The sequence below is a fragment of the Talpa occidentalis genome, unplaced genomic scaffold (assembly GCF_014898055.3).
Source record: "Talpa occidentalis isolate TD23 unplaced genomic scaffold, MPIMG_talOcc4v2.1 talOcc4.8, whole genome shotgun sequence".
NCBI classification, from domain to species: Eukaryota; Metazoa; Chordata; class Mammalia; order Eulipotyphla; family Talpidae; genus Talpa; species Talpa occidentalis.
The window spans coordinates 71,154,773-71,170,357 of NW_023605194.1; the positions used below are offsets into that span (position 1 = coordinate 71,154,773).

A 15,585-nucleotide genomic window follows, 5' to 3' on the forward strand; every position below is an offset into this window, starting at 1 on the left:
CTAAAATCAAGCCATGTGAATAGGAGGGGAAAGACAGCTCCAACACACACTACCCAGCGTCCATCTGGCAAAGACTGGCCCACAACAACATTCCACAACACAGGCCCCTGAGAAAGAACAGGGTATGTTATTTAGAAAGAAAATACTCTAGAGTTGCCTTCAAAACACAGAGACCCATGCTCCTGAGAGAGCTGAATAGCCAGACAGACATTACTGCCAGGCCAGTGTGGGCTCACACACAAAGCCCTGCGCGCGATCAGGACCACAGCCCACGTTAGCGATGCCGCTCAGTGCAGGCCAACGTGTACATTCAGTCAGCACAGAACTGAGCACTCTCACACCAGCAAAGACAGCAGTGGTCACACTGTGTTGTGATGACACTGTTAAGATCATCTGTCCCTTCCTCGGAACGTGTTCCCGGACACACACCTGAGGACAGGTGAGTCCCGCTGGCTCGCGGTGGGGCAGGAGCCCCAGGATGCTTTCAGAGCCACTTCCTTGGAAAGAACATTGCATGAGATGCCTGCTTGGGCCCCCAGAATGCTAAGGTGTCCTCAGAACACAGTCCTCACCCAGAGCTCATGCCACATCCAGACACAGGGTGGGATGGGGGTGGGGTGAATCCTTCGGTCTTCAGTCTGCAAGAAACAGTGAGACCAGCCTGACCTGGCATCTTTGCTTGAAACACCAATGTTAACTATGCTTTCTTGCCAAACTAGGAAAGACTTAAATCCTGATCTTCACAATATGAAACCTTAAACAAATGCTTAAGTATGAAAATATTCATGAGTGTCTCATAGAAGAATCTCTAGAAAATGAGCATTTTTTTAAAATCTTGTTCTTCAAACATGCCAGCAGCAGGGAGCATAGCAAACTGCCATCAGCTGACATGAAAGGCCACCAGTCACCTGTTACTGGGGGTAGGGGGAGGCCTGGGGAGAACTGGCCAAGACTGGATTTTAAGTAATCGCACTCTAGGAACAGGATCCTCCCTGGACACTGTTTGGCTAATTCTTTCTTACACTCTTCATAAGGCTTTTCACCTTTACCAAATCAAAAGAAATTTTACCACAAAACCATTGGGGAAATAAAGTACAGAACTCGGTCTCTGGTGTCTGAAGCCTCAGTGAGGGGCTGGAGGTGCTACGGGGGACACCGGCCGCGGGACTCCCGCTTCTGCTCCCAGGCGCCACCGCCCCAGCTACACAGACCCTGTGAGTGTCTGAGTGCATGCCCTGCCCATAGTCACCCAAGTTCCTAAATAAATGAGATAAACACAAACCCAGCTGAAGCAATTTGGGAGTTCTAGAGACTTGACAGAAGTGTCTGCCTGCTGCCAGTGCCGGGCCACCCAGACAGAGGCGCTGGGCAGCTGTACTCAGGGGCTCGCAGGGATCTGCTGGGAGCCCAGCACAGCCGCAGACACTCAGCCCCCTCCTCCTGCCAGGGAGACCCCACAGGCTGGGGTGCTGCTCGCAGACGTGGCCATGCATGGGGTGGTCACTGTTCTTAAACACGAAGCAAATTTAGACATTTCACACCAGTACAGGTGTTTGGAACAAGAGAAAGATGCACTTTGGTGCAAACTGCCTTCCGTAGAAACTTAATTTACTGAACTACTTTTTGAGATTAGGACGGTGGGCACAGAGAGAGCCAGTGGGGTCTAAGAGCCGGCGCTCCCAGCTAACGTGTATTTACCTTCCTTTCCCAGAGAAAAAGCAGTTTTGAGTGTTAGGAGAAAACCACTTGAGGAGGAAATTAACCTCACCCAAATTTCCTGGCCCCACAACAGCCAAGGGGGGGGCGGTGGACAAGGACCAAGAGGTGCCTGGCAGGCGCCAGCTCCGCGGCAGGGAGAGCTGGAGGAGTATCCCGGCAGCAAACCTTGGGTTGAACAGGAAGGCAGTGCGATGGGGGGTGAGCTGCTCAGAGCAAGGTCGTGGGCAGGACTCCCACCCCGCGCCCCGCCTGTCCGCGGGTCAGCGCGCAGCCCCCTCTGCGCAGCACCTGTGGGCCCGACCGGCTCCCTCCGCGGGCCCGGGCAGAAGCTGCCAGACCCAGGGCCGAAGCGGGGCCTGGGGGCCGCTGGGGCCGCGCCTCCCCCGCCCGAGCTGCGCCAGGAGCCCAGTGCTCCGGACACCGCCCTCCGAGCCACAGCTGCCCCCCGCGCCCCCGCGCCGCCTCTCGGGCCCCTCGCGCCGCCTGGCCCCGCCACCTACCTTCAATCGCCATGATGGGCTCGCCATGGACCGCACCAACTGGCTGGCGGGCGGGGGCCGGCGCGCGGGGCTGCGGGCCGCGGGGAGGGCGGCGCGCGGGGACGCGGGGACCCTCGGGGCGGGGCGGGGCGCAGGTTGGCTCGGCGGCGGCGGGGGCGGTGGCCGGAGGCCGAGCCGGGAGCGCGCGCCGCGGCGAGTGGAACCTTCCCGGCCGCGCACGTGACCGCCGCGCCCCGCGCCACCCAGCCCGGGCGGGTCGGGAGGGTCCCGAGCGCCTGGCGAGCGCGCAGGCTGCAGGGTCGGGAGCACGCGGAGGGCGCGCCGGGCTGGAGCTGGAGGCCGGTCAGCACCATGGACAGGGCCGGGCCCAAGGCGGCTCTGGCCCCTGCCTGGACTCCCTCAGGTTGGGTGACCTGGTGATTGCATCTGCTTTGCTCTGCCTGAATCAGCCAGATCCTTGCCTGGGATCTCAGCCACCCTGGGTGAGAGTCAGCCAGGAGCTGGCAAAGAGCAAGCGAGAGGGATCCTGAGGACAGCAGCTCCTCCCCAGCTTCCCTTCTCTCTCTCTCTCTCTCCCTCTCTCTTTCCTCCCCACCTCATCTCTCCCTCCTCCCTCCCTCCCTCTCTCTGATAAAGCTCCCCCCTCAGCTTGATTTTCCCCTTGGAAATGAGTTGGCGAGTGTCTACATGTTGTAAACATACACTGAACCACACAAAAGTAGGGAAAAGACAGATGTCTTGACAAAGGGCTTGAAAGTCCATCTCTGCAGCTGTTTTAATTTTGCAAGACCACACACATCCCCCATGGCCACCACCTTGAAACCCCGCACAGCAGCCCCTTCTTACCTGAGGACTTGAACCACTCATATATTTGCCCAGTTCTCAACTTCATTGGTGGCCTGGGGGCCTGGCCAGCGAAGGGCATGGACTGCAGGGACAGACGGGAGAGGTGAGTCTGCCTGGTGGAGAACGTGAGCTGCTGGGGCAGAGCAGCTGTGCGGGGACTGATGCAAAGAACAGAGCTGTGCTTATGTAAGTGCGCCTGCGGAACTGGAGCAGAAACCTCCTTTCCTTGCTTCTTTGTAATCCCCCCCCACCCTCCCAGTTTATAGACACTCATTCTTTACCAGTTTCATTATTTCAGGGAATATTTGTTGAACTGGACAATTTTCTACCTTGACAACAAGCAAGAGGATCAAAGGAGACACCTTTCTACTAAGCAAATACTAAATAAAACCTTGAGATGTTGGGGCACCTGGTGCTAGCCGCTCACACCTATGGCATTCAGCTAAAGTATGTGGGCGTTTCTCCAGACAGCGCCTGTAAGGCAGACTGGAATGGGAGGCATTGGTCTGAAGGTAAAACCCTAGTCTGGGTATGTGGCTTCGGCTGACAGGGCAATCCAACCATTTCACATTTTTAAGAACTTCATTTCACATTGAAAGGAAGCGTCAGTATCACCCTCCACCACCACCACCACCAGTCACACCCGCACCCCATAGGCAGGGCCAAAAGGGCCTACCACCCAGGTTGTTGTCCCCAGTGTGCTCAGAAAACTTATCTGTGTGCGAGGAACTTCAGTTCAGACTTGTCAAATCTAGTAATTCAGGCCAGGCCTGCACAGCATCGGTGCATTTTCCCTCGCATTAGAATGCAGAATTCTCGCTATCAGTGTTGCCTTCAAAACAGTCTGTGTGCTCCAAACACGAGCTGGGGAATTTCCGAGACATGTGCTGCTTGGTCACACAGCTGCCTGCACTCACCAGCACTCCCTGCAAGTCCTGCATTACTCAGTGGTGGTGGGGAGTTGAAGTTTTGCTTCTGATTTGCTCTATTTTGAAAGCATGCAATAAATTTGATACTTTTAATTTGGGGGACTAGCAATTATTTCTAATTTAAATGTTTTACATTTTTTAAATTATACATCCTACCTAATGACTTTTTTTTTCTAATTTTCATCTTCAATGCCTTTATACTCAGGAGAAATATAAGAACTAGTTCGCAGTTAATTCTCCATGCCTCTATTTTAATCAATATTTTGCAGAGTTTCCAAACATATAGTTTAAGCCTTTGACTAATTTTTCAATCAGGTGTTGTGGAGACAATTAAGGGCAGAGATGGGCAAAGGAAAATAAAAGAAGTCAAAGGAACTCCCTTTCTTGGGACTAAGAAATGGAAATGTCTGTTTTGTTTTGTTTTGTTTTGTTTTGGTATTTTAACCTTCAACTCAGTATTTCATAGAAATGTTAGTTAAAATGATAACTTGATCTCCAGGAGGCCCACAAAGCTCAATTACCCAGTGTGTAGCTGAAACATCAGTGGAAAAAGAAAACCCAACTCCATGGAAAAGTGAAAAGCATTTCACTTATATTAGTTTAGCCATTTCCACATGCCAGCCAATATAACTGGTCACCACAAATAGCAGTGCTCTGTGAATAGAAAATTATGTCTCAAATTATGTAAAAGTTATCCAGGTCCTTTTAAGAAACAAAGGATTTTCAAAGTAGAACCTTTATTTAACTTAAAGTATTCAAATGAAAAAGACCAAAGTCACTAATAGAGTTTTTAAAAATGCTTTGTAGTAATAGCTAGCTGCATATATACAAATGGAGACTTAATAAGTACCTTCACCCAAAAATTATTTTTGGAAAATTTAGTAGGTGTTAAATTATGTTATCCAGGGATTCTGAGTCTTTCAGTAAGAGAAACATTTTTAACGTTAAGCTTTGTTAGCCATTGTGATTAACTGAGAAGACGTAGCTGAAAATAAGGATGCAGGGAAAATCTAGTTCAAACCATTAATATTGCATTTCTTTCTTGAATCAAGGTGTCATGGAAACAGTTATAATATTAGTTTATTCTGGTAACTTTTCCAATGAGAGTAATTCTACTTGAAGTAGCTGAAGAAAAGTGGACAGTGAATTATAAAGGCACAGACATGGGGTGAGGCCGGACACTCCCACTCTTGGCCTTTATCCCTCCTTGCTCTCTGCTGGCTCCATTCTGCTTCCCCAGCCCAGGTTAGCTGTACCCCTAAATTGAGAGGCATGGCCCATATGAATTTCCCAGCTTGATGCTGCTCAGGTTCTGCCAACCTTCTGGACCCCAAAGCCATACACCCCTGAAAAGGTGGGGCGGCACTGGCTTGACCTAAGGCAGGGCCCTACACCAAGCCCTAAGGAGGTCAGTACTGAAACCAGCCAGGCTAGGCCAGGCAGCCTCACGCCAGGGTCACGGAAGGACACAGCAGCCCCAGGGGACCACAGGTACCCTGGGAGAGGAGAACAGTTCCCAGAAGGGGGTGCACAACGAGAACTTGAGTGACATGATGGGGTACTTGACACAGGCTTTGCCCGGGCTCCTTAAAGCAGGGCGGCCCAGGGCCACCAGGACAGCCAAGCTCAGCTGCCAGGCTGGTGCCTCTGGGCCGTGGGCACGCAGGGTCAGCCAGGTTCACAGCTGGAGCCGATGGGACGCACCCCGAGGGCCCTGGTGGGCGGTAAAGTGAAGAAAGGGCTGCATGCACTCCCTGCTTACCTGGCCAGTACAAGTGCACCCGCTGTGCTGTGAGGGGTCACTGCAGATTGAAGTGGGAGGAAAGAACAGAATAGTCTTTTTCCTTTTCCATCTCCTCCAGCCATTGTTCTCGAGACCTTGCAGGGGATCCTGGCAACAGCCAAGGGAAAAGCTAGACTTGGAGCTGTCTGTGATCTTCACTCACCAAGGGAAAGGTTAGTGCCCCTTCCTGCATAGCAACTAAAGGAATGCCGAGAGCCAGGGGCCGCCAGCCCATGCAGCACACTGGGGCCAACACACCACCCACACCCTGTGTGCCTGGACCATCTCCACTGTGGTTTCCTATGGCTCAGTGAAGCCACCGCTGTGGGGTCCTGGCCACAACACAGTGTGGCCATGCACATTGGCATGGGAGTGGAAAGAACCACAGGCTATAAGAACCACAGCCCAACAGGACTCTGAGCCGGCTGGGCCACGTGAGGTCAGACAGAGCCACCCAACCCCGTCTGACCATAGAGAGTGCACTGTTTCGTTCTAGGGAGGAGGGTTGCTGGCACTCATACCCTTTTCACGGCTGCCTGTCTCAGCAATAACGGCAAGTGACATTCATCTAACAACCTTCCCTCGAGGCTGAAACCAGTTACCTACCTTTCGTGTGGCAGAAACATGTCCCCTATCGTGAATGTTTAGCACACGGAGAGCAGGTCGGAGCTTTTAGAAGGCTCAAGAAATTCGTCGGGAGAAGGCAACCAATTCCACACTTCAGAAAATCAATCATCAACTGATCATTTTAGCTCCATGTAAAACTGGGCGCCACAGTTAGTCATTCAAATCTCCATGGTTTATGTGACTAGAAGTGAGCGGGCCTGATTCTGTGAAGAAATCCTACTGCGGCCGCTTAAGTTTTCACTCCGGGGGGAGCCATGTATGGCAGGACTTGTGGGATGTGGTCTGCAAATGCAGGAAGAAGAGGCACAACACTGGGTGGAGGAGGTCCAAATGATGTGCTGAAGTGTGGGAGCAAGTTGTGAGAACTGGAGGTGAAGTTATGCTTCAAGGTTTAAGGTAAAATTCCATTTCATGAACATGCTCACGACACTGTAAAATTTACATGACACTGTAAAATTTAATAAGGAGAGAAAACACTTGTTAGTAACCCCCCAAGGTAACTCAATTTCTGTCCTAAAACAATATGCACAAATATTTCAAGTTTCAAATGAAAAAAATGATACAAATAATTGATACAATGAGGAAGATTCTTTCTATGTCTACCCTGTTCTCTCCCTCGTGGCTTATTGTCCCAGCCTCCATGGTGAAAAACAGAGATTTTCCAGGCGCCAAGCACTATGGTTCTCTCCATGGATGCCCCTTGCCAACCAAACTATGCTGGTTGAAACTGTCCCTTCCTTGCTCAGTATTTGCCCAGTTTCACTCCAGAGGCAAAGCTTGGACCCAGATGAAGACCAGCACCATAGACACCTGCTCAGGGAGAGGGGAGGCTATGGGTTAACACCCCAAAACAAGCCCCCATGTTAGTCACCCCGACTGCTGGTATTGTTCAAGTTGCCCTTATTTTTCTAAAAAACATCTGAATTGAGAAGCAAGGGCCTCTGGATATGCACAAAGGACCAAGGTGGACAGGGCATAAATGGCTCAAAGGGAAACTCAGGGAGCTCCAAACACTCACGGGCAGTAAATAAAGGCAGCCTGGGGTGGGGTGTGGAACAGAGGCCCCAAGAACAGGGAGGCGCTGAGGGAAACCATGACGTGGGGACAAAATGTCACAGATGCACAGAGACTGCACCAGGAGTGGAGAGAGCAGCCTCGCGAGAGGTGCTGAGCACTCCTGCCTGTGACCCAGCCAGCTCTGGCCAGACACCACTCCAGGATGGAGAACATATGTGCACGCACACACAAAACACATTACACATGCACACACATAACACATCACACATGCAGTTGCATGCATGCACACATGTATACACATGTGCGTGTACACACGCACGCACACATGGCTGCATGCATTTGTGATTGATGCATGCACACATGCGCACACACACATCACACACACACCACACATCGTATGCACACACCACACACAGCACTCACACACACCCCAGAGGAGCGTCGACACCCAGGGGCCAGCAAGGGCAAAGCCAAGGCTGACAGGATCACGAGGGGGAGCGTGTTGACAAGTAATCTTACCAGGTGAACTACTGACATGGCTACAACGCCTCCCACGGGTTACCACACTGACTGGGTGCTTGTGTGTCAGTTTCATGGCACTGAGTCAAAATACTGATCTAGCGAATCTGAGCTGGTCTCCGTCGGTGAGCCTGAGGGTGGAGGGGGCCCACACTCCCAGCAGGAGACCAAGGACCCCCTCGGCCTCTATCCTGTTGCCTGAGTCCCCAGCCCATCTGTGCTGTCCTTATAGAAACCAGGAAGGGGAGGAGACAGAAAGGTCAAGATGCTGCGACTCGGAGGATGTTTATAATCAAGCTTAGACAGAAGGCTAGAGGGAGCACTGTCGTCACACCAGCAGCCGGGAGGATGTGTGAGAAGGTCCCACTGACTGCCTTCTGGCACTACCTTCAGGCGCTAAGAAGACCTGGAAGACCAGGATGGAATTTGAGAAAGTGTCGTTATACCTGGGATTTAATTCACCCCAAATTTATCCAGATAATCAAACTTCTAATAGCCAGGCATTTCATTGCTACCTGCTTTCATCTCCCCCAAACAAAATGTAGTTATCATTTATTAGGATGTTAAACATTAACCAAGAATAGTTCACTTGCATGAAAAGTGCCTATTCAAAGTGTTAGTCTGTGTTGGAAGTATAAGTCACAGCACTCGCTGAAGAATACTTAATCCTTTTTGTATAAATTTCCTTTCATTAAAAACTAATTGAATATTATTTCAAAACTGCAGGGCATGATTCTAATGGCTTTCATGAACACTCACATTTATTTGCAGACGAAGGAAATTAGTCCATGAATAAGCCTTTGAAAACGCACGTGGCGGCTTTTGAGGAGACAGAAGCAGGGAGATGCTGTTTGGCTCGTGAACATTTTCAGGTCCCTTCTAGCCAACTGCGAACGCTGTTCTATGTAAAATGACTTGACGGTAAATAAGAACTTCCTACCTTAACTTCCCTTTCCTTTACAGAATCACCAGCTGAGGAGAAGCTAGACACGATGCTGTGATGGTCCCTCTGGCCACTGGCCCAGAAAGAGGCTGGCCAGCCACACGCTGAGGGCCGGGGGACAATCAGCTCTGCGATTGTCCTGCCACTGCCTGGAGCACAGCTCCAGAATACCAAGGCCACTGGCAAAGCAATGGGGGTGGCAGTGAGGAGGCTGACTGATGACCACCATTGACTCAGCAGCATAAGAAATGATGCCCATAGAATGTCAGAAAACCATAGGGAGCCTGGGGGCACTCCCAGGCCCTTGGTGGCCGCAGGGGCTGCTAAGGTCCCGGAGCATTCTGTGCAACAAGGCTGATTGGACCCTGATGCCCGCTGATGGCCTACTGGTCCACTTTGCCCCCATCCTGTGAGGGCACCGGTAGGCCTTGACCCATGGGAGCCCAAGACCCACCCCGGGGAGGACCCCTTCCCGCAGCTCCATCAGGAGTGGTCACAGCCAAATAATGTGGTTCTCTGGTTCCAGAAACACCAGGGAGTTTCCTTCTAAAAAGCAGCTGAATGAATCGCCCCTGCCCCAGCCCACATGCTTGACGCCTTCCTCCTGTCCGACCCTCCCTCCTCCCCCCACCCCTGCCTCCTCCACCTTCGGCCTTAGCACCAGGGCCCACTTCTGCTCCCAGACACCCGCTCCAGTGCGGCTGAGCCTCTAGTCCGAGCTTGGCCCAGACAGTGCAACTCCCTTCTCGAAGCTGCCCGCGGCATCTGATGGCTTCGTGAAGGAGACGCTCATTGGGCAAAGACCTGTGGTCCTGGGCTCTCACGGCTGGGGTAACACCACCCAGAAGCGGTCCCAGCGTGGAGCTTTAAAACACGCCTCGAGTCCCAGCGACACGGCTGGTGTGGGGCACTGCTCTCCTTTTAGCCTGGCTGGGCTCCCGCCCCCACACCCCCACCTGGCCGCTTCTCCACGGAACCCCCCTACCCAGGCTGGAAGGGGCCTGGCGTCCTCTGGGTGCCCCAGCTTCCCCTGCCCCCACTGAGAGTGTATTGACGGCGCATGGGTACAAAGCCCCTCCCTCTCCCTTGGGTCTCCAGCAGGCTAAGGACAGTGACTTGAGACAGGTGTACAGGGGTACACATGGGCCTCGTGAGCCCGACGCGGGGACCGGAGGTCTGTGCCATTGTTGACCAGGGAGTCCCAGCTGTGCAGCCAGGACAGGGGTGGGACCAGCTCTGTGGCCAGGACAGGCGGCAGGGGCAGTGGGGTGTTGGGGGGAGCGCACCTGACCAGGTCTGACGTCACAAATGTCTCCCACTTCAGCTCTCAGCTCTGTGTCTGGATCCGCAGGCCTCGCCGTCCAGGTTGTCAGACACCCTGAAACCCGCCCCTCGGGTTCGGTCACTTGCTTGGTTGTGCCTGTGCACATGGGGGACAAAACTTGCAAAGTGGCCCTGAGACCAGCCAAGCACTAACGGAGGAGGTGCCAGAAGAGGCTGCTGTTATAACCAGATCCCAGGTCCGCTGGCACTGAGCCAGAGACGGTGCTGGGCCCCACCTGCAGAAGACCCCAAGAGCTGAGCGGCTTCTCGGGCTATAGCGGCGGGGTCCCTGCAGCCCCGGCACAGACAAAGCCCCGCGGCCTGAGGAAGGAAGGGCCCTGGGCCAAGGACATGGTGACCTGAGGGTACATTGGTGCCTGGTCCCCCCAGCCAGGACATGGGGCCCCCACCAGCCAAGACATGGGGCCCCAACTCCCCACCAGCCAGGAAATGGGACCCTGTCCTACAAAGTGAGTCTGCAGTCAGCAGGCAGGTCCAAGGTCAAGAGCTACCTACCAATGCCTTGAGGCGGCCTCATCAGACTCACTCTCTGACCTACACCTGCTGGGCCACGTGGGCAGCCACAGGAAATACCACAGCACACGGCCTGTGTGGGGCTGCCTCAAGATCCCCTTCCTTTAGCTCCTGTCTCAGGAACCTTTGGCACATCTGCACGAGAAAAGACCCCGCTGCATGCTGATCTAAGGGAATGCACACATTCTTTCTGGGTGAGCCACGAATCAAGCAAAAGATGTCACGAGGCTGTACAGGCCTGACCGCGAGGCCACGCAGGCCTGACTGTGAGACTGCGCAGGCCTGACCACGAGGATGCACAGGCCTGACCGTGAGGCCGCACAGGCCAGACTGCCCTTGTTCATGTTGTTATCATGCCATGAGGATGAGTGGTCACGTGGGCAGGCACGTGGGGTGAGCACCCCAGGGCCGCAGACCTAAGGCGGAAAGGCACTGAGAGGGTGCTTAGGCTGGGGCTGGTGTCCCAGCCCCCAAATGCAGACAGCTGTGCTGCATGGCCGCTGAGCAAACTCCCCCTTTCTCTTACTGATTTTCCCTCAAGGCCCCTCATCACCCAGAACCTGCCAGAAGCACCAGCATGCCCTGAAGGCAGCCAGGCTGATGCCATGGCCCAACAGCAGTAGGTTTGGGGGCAGAAAAGACCATGGTGCGGGGAGAACACTGAGGCCCAGAAACGGCCTGAGAGCCACAGGGCTGCAAGGCCACGTCCGAGTGCCTGAGGTGGTCAGTGGACAGCGGGGCTGACCCCGACATCAGGAGATGGTCAGTGGACAGCAGGCTGTTTTCCCCAGGTACCCTCTTCCAGTACTGATACAGGCAACCGGAGCACTCCCAAAGACTGGCCCCTCCTGTTCTCCTGTGGCTGCGGAGGGCCCCTCCCCGATGACGGGCCTGCTCTGTGGCTGTGAGAGTGACTCTGAGCAGGGCTTAAACCTGCAGTGTCCCTAGGCCAGCTGGCCTCTGAAAATGACCTCAGCTCAGATATAGAACAAAGCAGCAGAGAGCCTGGGTTCTGCCCCTAAGGAGCCTCCTCCTCCCCCAGATTCAGGCTGCTGGATGATATGCTAAGAACCACTCGCCAAAGCCAGGCAGAAATGTCACCTTTACCAACAGTCTGGCCCGTACCTGGCAATCCCCGGATGGCCAGCAGCCAAGAACAGAGGGCCACTGGGAGCTGGCCCCGGTTGTCCCCGCAATGCCATGCTGGCCTCTAGGCCTTGGGAGCAGCGGAGAACATGGGGCGGGGGTGCAGCACCGCAGCTAGCAGTGAGCAGACCCCGGGCAGAGCTCCGTGGGCCACAACACTGTGGGTCCCGGTATCGTCTCGGCAGGTCAGCAAGTGGCCCTCAGCTGCGGGCCCTGCCTCTCCAGGAAGCCTCCCTGGGCACCGCCCATCCTGTTCGGAACACCCCACCCGGCGCCCACATGTCAGCGCACTCACCTCCTCAAGGGGGTCAGAAGTTGTGCCTGGAGGAACCAACCAGCCCATCACATGCCTGCGGCCTCCGTCCTGGGACGCCGGACGCCTCCCCCTCTCCTCTGCAACCCTGGTGGCTCTGCAAGGTCAGCCCTGTGGTGCTGCGCCTGGATGTAGGGGTCACCGAGAATTCAGGCTGATGTTCTGTGAAGATAGAGGTGCCTCGTGTCGGGTGCTGTGACCTGGCCCGGTCACTGGGTGCCAGCTCGGCCCACAGATTCGAGAAAGAGTATGGAGGGGGTGGGCAGGAGATCGCGGGAGTGAGGGGTGAGAAGAGGGGAGAGGAAGCCAGAATGAGCGAAAAAGAACCCTGGGCAGCCCAAACTACTGCAGTTTCTGGTTCTACTGCAGTCAGAGAGGGTTCGGCGAGGACTTGATTCCAACAGGCGGGTGGAATGCTGAGCCTCAGAGCCAAGGTGAGGGTGGGCGGAGTTGAACGCTATGGAGCTGCTGAGCAGAGGCCAACTCCACTCCCAGCTCGCGGTCGCAGCGCCAGGGCTGCCCCCTTCCCCCTAGCCTCCCGGAGCACCAGGAACAGGCCCATGGCCACCCACGAGACAGGAGCTGGGACCAGCCTGGGGTGGCACAGATCGAGCTCTGTGGACTCCATGTAATGGAGATACCTGCTCTTGGACTTGGCAGGCGCAGTGGAATTTCCCACTGTAGCCAAACCAGGCAGAAACTTGGGACAGAGGGAGGTCAGAACGCAGGGAGCCAGGCGCATTGGCTTGTTTCTGGGACTCAGGAAATGGGAGGAGTCCGCGAAGAAGCAGCCTCCAGCCTAGAGAGCCCAGAGCCTCAATGTTCTGGGATTCTGCAAGAACTGGGCTCCGGGGCATGAGTCAAGAAGCCCTGGGCAACACCAGCCCCAGGACCCAGGACTCAGGATTTTTCCACATTCACCTGGCCCCTGTGCATGTGGCCGGGGGAGCCGCTTGCTCCAGCCTCCTTCCACTGCCCACCATGGCCCTGGCCCAGGCTGTGCAGGCCCAGGCTGCGAAGGCCCAGGCCTGCCCCACCACCTGGGGCTTCAGGCCAGGCTGCTGGACCCTCCTGTTTTCCACCCCCTCCTCCTCACCTGGTTAGTGGGCTTCTTCGTGGCCAGACATGCAGCAGGCTCTTCTCCGTGCCCTCCTGAGGTGGATACTAAGATTTCCTGCAACAGACGAGGAGTATGCGGCCAAGAGGGTTGCCACGTGGTCTGCGGTCACCGGGCAGGAGAGTTAGGCCTGGGAATGTGGGCGGTGTTGCCACCCAGCGGCCCCAAGACAGGAGCTGCCCGGGGTGGGGGTCTGTGCCTCTGTCCAGTCAGCTGGAGGCCCCCGTCCAGCACAGTGGGATCCACAGAGGGTGGCCTCCCCCATCCTCGGTTGCCAGCAGCTTGGGGGCTGGTTCGCGTGGCTTGTGTCGGTCTCAGTGGCACAGAATTCTAGACCTACAGGCTGGACTTGCACCTCTCAGCCCGGGGTTCTTAGAGCGAGTCATCTGTGGGTCTGCTGAGCAGCAGCCCGGGCACTGGCCCCAGGGGTGGGGCACCAAACAGCTCAGAACAACAGATCACCCAGTGGGAGATGCCAGTGCCCTCACAGGGAAAGATGGTCTCTTTTATGAAGTGATTAGGAGCAATTTTGCCATCGGCTGGTTGTCAGAGCAGGGCTAGGAAACCACTGAGAAGGGTGGCGGCCTCAGGCTTCAGGCTCCCTCTTTCCTGCGGCCTTGGGAGGAGGAAGGGACCTGCCTTCTGCAGACAGCAGTTGAGGAAGCAGGGAGGTCCCGAGGCCCTTTGTAAGGTCTCCCAAGGGGCATGTTGCCTGGTTAGTGGGCTGTCACCCCATCGCAGCCTGCTAAGAGCACAGGGGCTTCTAAAGCCTGCCCTTGCCCTCCTCACCGGCCCTCCCCTCCCCCACCTGGTAGCTGAGAAATGAATGACAGGCGGTCCTGGGGGTCCTTGCTGCATGTGTGGCCTGGCGGGGCCACTGAGAGGGGATCGACTGGGTCTGTGCTGTGCAAAGGCTGAACGTTTCTTGAAACCGCGTTAGAAATCTGGTGAGAAAATAACCTGCATCCTCTTCTGGACCAAGTCATCATGACTTTACCTTGGTGGGATTCTCATCACGTGAACGCTGAATACAAAGAATTCACTTGTGGGGATGACGAGTCATCCAGGCTCAGCCCAGACTCGAGAGCAAGCTGGGACAGGGTTCCCCGGACACCAGTGGGATCTTACTTTCCTAGAAGAGGATAAGGATGGGGTGTACGGCTGGGGCCAAGGGTGTTGAGGACATGCAGACCAACGCTGAGTGGGTCCGAGCGTGAGGCCCATTTGGGGGAACCCGTGGACAAAGGGCGCTTTGAACATGGCTCGCTTTGTGCAAGAAAGCCAGGTCATGATGTCCTATTCTCCACTGAGGACAGTGTGAACTCCCTAAGGGAGTCCTGCTGAGAGCACCCTCCCCCCGCCCGGGACAAGGGCTTCTCAGTGGCACCATCACCTCAGCTGACCTGAGCGCACTTGACCAGGAAGTGGGCCAGGACCAGCACCAGCACGTTTCAAAGGGGAAAGTCTGCTGGAGAGAGGAGCACACCCTGTGTGGCTCTGTGCGCACGTGGGGCCTAGGGCACCCCACAGTTGCCACAGGAGCTCTGGGCGCTTCAGGAAACCTGGGTTCGTGGAATAAGCTCACTCCGGAGAGTGACTCAGCAGAGCCAGGAGACTCCTTGTCCCTGCAAGCCCCAAGTCAAAGGGCGGACCCCCCACTTGAGCATCCCTGCGCTCTGCACCCTTGGGTGTGGTTGGGACCCACTGGCAGCCCGGTGGGCTGGTCACAGCACACCTGGGCTACGGGAATCAGAGGCCCATGTCCATCCTCCTAGGCCTTAGGACATCTGCCTGCCTCCTGGGGGGAAGCTGCGAAGAGGAGGAGCAGCCAATGGCAAGTGCAGGTTCCAGGGCCTGGTGGGCTGGGCCGGGATGGTGCCAGACAGTGGGGCTTGTTGCCCTGGGGCCTGCAGCTTGGCAGTCCCTCCTGGGATGGGGCTGTCAGGTGCTTGCATGCACACGTGCCCCTAGTCACTGCACTATCCGCGTGTGTGCGCGGGGACCAGACTCACTTGCACCGGCCCCTCCCCCCCACTCTGAGAGCCAATCCTTTCAGGCTTCTCCCAGCCAGGCCCTCGATCGAGGTAGGCAGCCAAGTCTCCAAACACCCTGGCTAAGCTGGATCCCTGGGACTAAGCTGGATCCCTGGGGTGAGCTGGATCCCCCGGGCACATTGGCAGGGGCAAACTCTTGTCACTCAACAAGCAATTCCCTCACTGCCAGATGCCGGCTACACCAGAGACCACTGAGGCAGCTAAGGAAGGTGGCT

The 15,585-nt window shown here is 55.5% G+C and overlaps 1 protein-coding gene and 1 long non-coding RNA gene across 2 annotated transcripts in view; both read right to left on the minus strand.

The window, feature by feature from the left end:
- Nucleotides 1-3,163, minus strand: part of SYT14 (synaptotagmin 14) — a 190,894-nt gene extending 187,731 nt beyond the window's left edge. Inside the window, exon 1 of the mRNA XM_054689957.1 lies at nucleotides 3,066-3,163. Coding sequence (XP_054545932.1) covers nucleotides 3,066-3,144 — 79 coding nt within the window. The 5' untranslated portion in view covers nucleotides 3,145-3,163. The remainder of the gene's footprint in view (nucleotides 1-3,065) is intronic.
- A 2,599-nt stretch (nucleotides 3,164-5,762) lies between these two features.
- On the minus strand, nucleotides 5,763-12,632 carry LOC119233359 (uncharacterized). The gene is made up of 3 exons (XR_005122384.2): nucleotides 12,182-12,632; nucleotides 6,384-6,852; nucleotides 5,763-5,885 (listed from the first exon to the last, which is right to left on the minus strand). It is a non-coding gene; the product is annotated as an uncharacterized LOC119233359 (long non-coding RNA).
- Nucleotides 12,633-15,585: the final 2,953 nt, after the last annotated feature.